At 37.3% G+C, this 7,299-nt stretch overlaps 1 protein-coding gene across 1 annotated transcript in view; it reads left to right on the forward strand.

Moving 5' to 3' along the window:
- SMG1 (SMG1 nonsense mediated mRNA decay associated PI3K related kinase) overlaps positions 1–7,299 on the forward strand; it is a 98,051-nt gene that overhangs the window by 85,387 nt on the left and 5,365 nt on the right. Inside the window, exons 56-62 of the mRNA XM_040635268.1 lie at positions 769–921; positions 1,995–2,174; positions 3,295–3,522; positions 4,202–4,413; positions 4,582–4,688; positions 5,488–5,667; positions 5,748–5,854. Coding sequence (XP_040491202.1) covers positions 769–921; positions 1,995–2,174; positions 3,295–3,522; positions 4,202–4,413; positions 4,582–4,688; positions 5,488–5,667; positions 5,748–5,854 — 1,167 coding nt within the window. The remainder of the gene's footprint in view (positions 1–768; positions 922–1,994; positions 2,175–3,294; positions 3,523–4,201; positions 4,414–4,581; positions 4,689–5,487; positions 5,668–5,747; positions 5,855–7,299) is intronic.

A 7,299-nucleotide genomic window follows, 5' to 3' on the forward strand; every position in this document is an offset into this window, starting at 1 on the left:
CCCCCCCCCCCCCCCCCCCCCGCCCAGTGCACCTCCCCTCTTGTAACCACCAGTTTTTTCTCTATAGTTAAAGAGTCTGTTTTTTGGTTTGTCTCTCTCCCCTCCTTTTTTTCCTTCCCTTTGTTCATTCGTTTTGTTTCTCAATTTCCATATATGAGTGAAATCATGTATCTGTCTTTCTCTGAGTAACTTATTTCACTTAGCATTATACTCTCTAGCTCCATCCATGTTGTTGCAAATGGTAAATGGAATTTCTTATGGATAGCACATAAGGGCAAATACTACTTTATTTAAAAATGAAAATCTTGGGGCACTTGGGTGGCTCAGTCTGTTGAGTGTCCAACTCTTGGTTTGGCTCAGGTCGTGATCTCATGGGTCATGGGGTTGGGCCTACATCAGGCTCTGCGCTCAGTGGGGAATCTGCTTGGAAGATTCTCTCCCTCTACCTCTCCCTCCACTTGCTCACTCTCTCTGAAGTAAATAGATGGATCTTTAAAAAAAAAAAAAAAAAAAAAAAAAAAAAAAACATTAAAATCTTCTGCAAATTTTAAGACAAACTAAAAGCCATGTCTTACCTCCCCAGACATGTTTAGCCTTAAATTTTGAAAGTGAAATAAAGATTAATTCCAATAGATGTACGTTAAAAATGTTTTGTAAATTATGTGTGTCCCATCCTGCTTCTTTTGAATCTTGCTTGTATTTGTGTAAAATGCTCACCAGGAATTAGAAAGTGTCAAATATTCACTGAGGTTCTGCTGGCTTTTATAGGAGAAACTAGCAGCCCTTGAAGCAAGTATTGAACAGCGACTCAAGTGGGCAGGTGGTGCCAACCCTGCACTGGCACCTGTGTTGCAGGATTTTGAAGCAACAATAGCTGAAAGAAGAAATCTTGTCCTTAAAGAGAGCCAAAGAGCAAGCCAGGTATTGGGATCCACGTGCACCGTCTTTGTTTTCCGTATGGGATTCCGCAACTGATTGGAAGTGACACGTGGGATCACTAGGGGTAGCTTGAGAGTCCACCCTCTAGTTCACAGTACTGGGAAGAGGGACTGATAGGCCTTGGTGGGAAGGGCATCCCTTAGGCTGAGCTCACAGCCAGATATCTCCCTAGACCTTTACTGCCTCCTAGCTAAATATAAAATGGATTCAGCTTCTATTGGAAAATAAGGAGTTTAATTCCATATTTGTCTGAGGTTCTCTCTATGCAACTACGGTGATTCTGTGGCAGTAAAATGCCTTTATGACCTTGTGAACCTGCCAGAGGTTGTGGATTAACTTCGTTATGATTGGGGGAAGGGGACAAAAGCAACAAACAAACAAACAAAAAACAAAAAAAAAATTAGGTAATTTTCAATCAGGTATAAAATTACACTAATACAATGATTTCCCTATCCTCATAACCAATTAAAGTTTAGTGATTGTCAACTTAAGTCCCACTTTCTTTCCTCTATACTTCCTCTTCCCCATCCCATTTGTAATGAAATCCCAAATGTTTTTTCATTTTATAAAGGTGAGAACCATTTACATAATTATAATAGTACTGTCATACCTTAAAAGATGTGCATTATATTGTCAAATGTCCAGTTAGTATTTTGTGATCTTTATTGTAAAGTTTGGGAAAAGTAGAAGCAGAAGGGCAACATTCCAAATTGAAATTTGGACATAGCATAAATAAATTGCAGCTGAATATCGTAACAGTTATATTATGAAGTAATTTTCTATCTGAAAGCAAACATGTAGAAGATACTTCTACATAATTGTACTTAGGTGCTTTTAACCGTCTCACACCTAATGACATCAACCAAAACAAGGTACATTTACTCATAGCCTTTATCAGGATTAGATCTCTTTCCCAAAAGAGTCGTTCATACATTTTTCAGGACCAGTCGTGGTCCTGAATTCTGGAAATGAATAGGTAGTATTTTTTCATGTTAAATTAAAATTGCATTTACCCCCTTATTGTGATGGTTCCATTCCTCTTTGCCTCTTCACAGGTCACTTTCCTCTGCAGCAATATCATTCATTTTGAAAGTTTACGAACTAGGACTGCAGAAGCCTTAAACCTGGATGCTGCATTATTTGAACTAATCAAACGATGTCAGCAAATGTGTTCATTTGCATCACAGTTCAACAGTTCAGTCTCTGAGTTAGAGCTTCGTCTATTACAGAGAGTGGTGAGTCTTAAATCTTGGTGTGGGAGTAAAGTGACTTGTTGATGAAAATGATAAGGCCAGGGTTATGCCCTCAAAGTCAGTGTAATATAGTCACTCAGTTTACGTTTATGCAGTGTGTGTACTATATATAAAATGTTGTTATAAGGGATCTAATGATTAACTCTAGGGGTGCCTGTCTGGCTTGTTTGGTGGAGCATGTGACTCTTGATCTCCAGGTTGTAAGTTCGAACCTCACATTGAATGTAGAGATTACTTAAAAATAAAATCTTAAAAAAATAATAATGATTAAATCTTACTCTTAGCCCCCAAGGAACCTATTAATTATAAATAATACAATGAATTAAAAAGTTAAAAGAATCTCAGAGCCACAGTGGAAGTACTGTGGAGGCTCAGAGGGGAGGAGAAATTCAGTGTGTAGCAAATGACTTAGATGTACTGACAATAGGGTAGCAGACAGAGGGCTGGTGGAAGGTGAATGCTGGACAGGAGAGTTGAGTCCAGAAATAGCAAGTTGATAAATTCGGTGTTTATCTTTTTTTTTTTTTTTTTAAAGATTTTATTTATTTATTTGACAGAGATAGAGACAGCCAGTGAGAGAGGGAACACAAGCAGGGGGAGTGGGAGAGGAAGAAGCAGGCTCATAGTGGAGGAGCCTGATGTGGGGCTCGATCTCTTAACGCCGGGATCACGCCCTGAGCCGAAGGCAGACGCTCAACCGCTGTGCCACCCAGGCGCCCCTCGGTGTTTATCTTTTATGGGAAGGTTTTAGGCTGTGTATTAATTAGGAAACTCCGCTGTCTTTCTAAAGAGTGGTTTACACTGGGTTTAGGGTCTTAGATACAGATCATCTTTGTTATTCAAAGATGATATTTTTTGTGTCTTAAACTTTAAGCATTTATTCACTGTGTGATTATGCAGAAAAATCAGAAATCTTAATCTGTATTTCATAGATTATTTAAATTATTAAGTGCTGTTATTTACATAATTAGTTCATGACTTAGCAAATGAAGTTCTTTGTGTCCGCTTGAGTTACAAATACCTTTTGATGGCGGTGATAAAGGAAAGACTCTTCCATTATTCTATCTGATACTTAAATCAAACAAATGCTTGTTCTGTTTAGGACACCAGTCTTGAACATCCTATTGGCAGCTCTGAATGGCTTTTGTCAGCACACAAACAACTGACCCAGGATATGTCTACTCAGAGGGCAATTCAGACAGAGAAGGAGCAACAGATAGAAGCAGTCTGTGAAACAATTCAGAATCTGGTTGATAATATAAAGACTGTGCTCACTGGTCATAACCGGCAACTTGGAGATGTCAAACATCTCCTGAAAGCAATGGCTAAGGTAAGATTAATACCATTGATACACAGTTAACTCCCTCCTTTCATAAAATTACAGTACTTAAAAATACATAGTTGTGTTTGGGGAAATAATGGTATAAACAAAAACAACTTCTCTTCCAGTTTGTTTGTAATTGAGTTAATTTGTGTGTTTTATCAGTCAGTCACTTTTTTTTTCTTTTTAAAGCAGGTTGTAGTATACTGATTTTTTACCCAGAGAAACTGAGGGTTAAAGCGATCGATTCACCCAAAGTCCTATAACTTAACAGTAGAGCTGAAACTTGAACATAGCCTCAGAGTGTTTTGATCTCCCCAACATCTTTCCCTCCTTCAGACCCTTATTCCTAAGCTCATATGAGTTTGTCTCCAGAATGAATGAAATATTCTCTCTTCCCTCCAGTATCCCACGTAATCTACATAGTAAAGAAATTGAGCCCCGAGAAAAGGCTAAATAATTTCATCATTACAAAACAGCAAATCATCTAACTTAGGGATTTGTTTTGACTTGGAGTTCTTATTTTGTGCTGGAAATAAGATTCCTGTAGAATAGGATTAAAATGTAATAAACAGATTAAACACATATTTGAAAAACACTTATTACCTGTTATTAAAAATGTGACTGTCTTATGAGTTACTCTTGAAACAAATACCATTTCTCCTCATCATTACAATATTGATTCTAGGATGAAGAAGCTGCTCTGGCAGATGGTGAAGATGTTCCCTATGAGAACAGTGTTAGGCAATTCTTAGGTGAATATAAATCCTGGCAAGACAACATTCAGACGGTGCTCTTTACGTTAGTCCAAGCTATGGGTCAGGTTCGAAGTCAAGAACACGTTGAAATGCTCCAGGAAATAACTCCCACCTTGAAAGAACTGAAAACACAAAGTCAGAGGTAGGAATTCCTTCTGGCCTAAATTTAAAATGTAGTCAAAACATGAGCAAAACATCTGGTATAGTAAGTTTGGTTTATTTAATTCATCTCATTTTTTTCCTGTTCATATTTATAAGCAGTTACCTGGTGAAGCATTTCATAAATAAGCCATTTTATTTTGTATTTCAGTATCTATAATAATTTAGTGGGTTTTGCATCACCCTTAGTCACCGATGCAACAAATGAATGTTCGAGTCCAACGTCATCTGCTACTTATCAGCCATCCTTTGCTGCAGGTATGACTTCTCCACTTCAGAAAAAGATGTGAATCTTGATCTGTTAATAATGTACACATATAGATGCTAAGATGTTTAGTTATCCTTTATGTGTCTTAATATGTTAGTAGTCATCACCTTTTTAAAGGATTTTCTTAAACTCTTGTCACAACTCGAACTGAACACATTCTGGTTTAATTTTAAAAGTACTTGTGTGAGAAAGTAGAAATATCTTATGTTTAAGTCCTTTGTAAATAATTTATGTATATAAAATATATGCTTGTCAGGGAAATTTTTTTAAAAATAGAAAAATTTGTAGTTTCATTCCAGTTGGAGGTAAAACCATTACATATTTGTTGTTGGACTTGCGTGTATGTGTGCACACACGTGCACAAATTGGGGTCATTCTGTGAATGCCATTCTTGTTGCCTTTTCCCACTTACTATTAGAAATTTCCTTGTCATCAAATAACCTTTTAAAAAATGACTTAATGCCCCAATTTAATATGTCATTCTATGTCTTTACCATATTAATGCCACATTGTTGGACAGTTAATATATTTATAGTTTTTTGATGCCACAACAAGCAGTGAGCATCATTGTACAAATTTGTTTCTGAATGTCTAGCTCTTTAGGCTGTATTTTTAGGAGGATAGTATCTGTTTCAAGGGATAAGGACTTTAAGGTGGTAAAATCATATTTATTTTCATGGCTCTACATTTGTAGTTGATGGTTGAGAGAGCACTGCCCTGCTCTCTCCTCTTTATCTTCCTCCATCTTCTGTTTCCATGTGAATTAAGCTACCCACTCTTTCTCTATAGCAGTCCGGAGCAACACTGGCCAGAAGACTCAGCCTGATGTCATGTCACAGAATGCTAGAAAGCTGATTCAGAAAAATCTTGCCACATCAGCAGATACTCCACCAAGCACCATTCCAGGAACTGGCAAGAGTGTTGCTTGTAGTCCTAAAAAGGCTGTCAGAGACCCTAAAACAGGGAAAGGTAATTAGTTAGAATAAGGATACATTAAATATTTATACAAAGTGGTGGTTTTACTTACGTATGTTTCCGTTGCTTCGTAGCTGTGCAAGAGAGAAACTCCTATGCAGTGAGTGTGTGGAAGAGGGTGAAAGCCAAGCTAGAGGGCCGCGATGTTGATCCTAATAGGAGAATGTCAGTTGCTGAACAGGTGACCATTTTTTAAACTTGATCTATCCATTTTAATGCTGCTGAAACAGTACAGGTTTAAAGATACCCTCGCCCACCTCCTTGGTGGTTCATCAAGAAATAAGGAACTGAAATTTATTTTCAGAATTGAGAAGATTTTGAGTAATGGTAGCTCTGGAGTTGTCAAATAAATTTTCACTGTTTTATTCTGATTCTACCCTTTTAGCACATTACCTTTCTCCTCACCCCTCTTCTAATAGAAATTTAAGGTGTGGCTTGACCCCCTCGCTCTCCTTCACCAGAGAGCAATTAATTTGCATTTTAAAGGGAACTATCTGAAGGTTTCTAGCGAAACCAGGGTGAAGTTTTGGGTGCAGGAATAGTATCTATAAAGTGTTTGCGGGGGTGTCTGTTTGTCCGAATTCATTACTCTGAAATTTTCTCATTGTTATTAAAATTGTATATATAAATTTGAGAATGAATCCCCCCACTTGCTGTTTATTTTGAAATTTTTAAACCTACAGAAATGTTGTAGAAATGCTCATGTACTCTTTACCTACCTAGATTTAGTAAACCAGTTGTTTCTCTACATTTGCTTCATCTTTCTGTGCATGTGTATGCATACACCATTTTTCAGAGCCATTTGAGAGTTGCAGACACAGCACTTCATGCCTAAATACTTCCATATATGTCTGCTAAACAAAACATTATTATTAACTCAGAAAACTTACCACTGATGTTAGCATTGACTGTTACCTCACATGCAGTCCATACTCAGATTTCTCCAGTTATCCTAAAATGGCTTTTATTGCTTAGCCCTTCCAACCCCCTGCCTCTCCCTCCCCACAAGAGTTAGTCAAGGCTTATCTTTCATTTTGTATATACTTGTTCTACTTTTAGTTGCCTTAAATGTCTAGAACAGTTCCTGAGCATTTTCATTTTTTTCCTTTTATGATATTGGCCTTTTTGATGTGTTCAGACCAGTCATTTTGTAGAATGTGCCTCACTGTGTATTTGTCTGATATTTTCCTCATAATCAGATTCAGAATCAACATTTTTGGCAGGGATACTTTGTCAGTGATGTGTTTTTGTACGTGCCATCTTTTGTGTTAAGTTAGGTCATTTGGTCAAGGGTAGTATTCTCCTGAATTCTCCTTTACAAATGTACCTTTTCTTCTGTGGGGTAAAAATTTGAGACTATGAATATCCTGTTTCCTAATGTTTTGACAACCACAATTCAGTTTTAACATCAGCAAGAGAAGGTCTTTTTTTATATTTTAAATGCTGTTACATAGTTGTGTAGGACCTGAAATTAAACTCTTCTTAGTCAAGAATTATTTCCTTAGAAATTGTCAAGTTTGGGGGGGAAAAATCCACAAAACAAAACATAGGTAATAATGAGTCAGGGGTATCTTTGCTTCAGAAGCTTTCTGGTCGGTTAATGGCTTGTGTACTTTCAGAGCAGGG

This window comes from Ursus maritimus, unplaced genomic scaffold, assembly GCF_017311325.1.
Source record: "Ursus maritimus isolate PB19 unplaced genomic scaffold, ASM1731132v1 scaffold_2, whole genome shotgun sequence".
Lineage (NCBI taxonomy): Eukaryota > Metazoa > Chordata > Mammalia > Carnivora > Ursidae > Ursus > Ursus maritimus.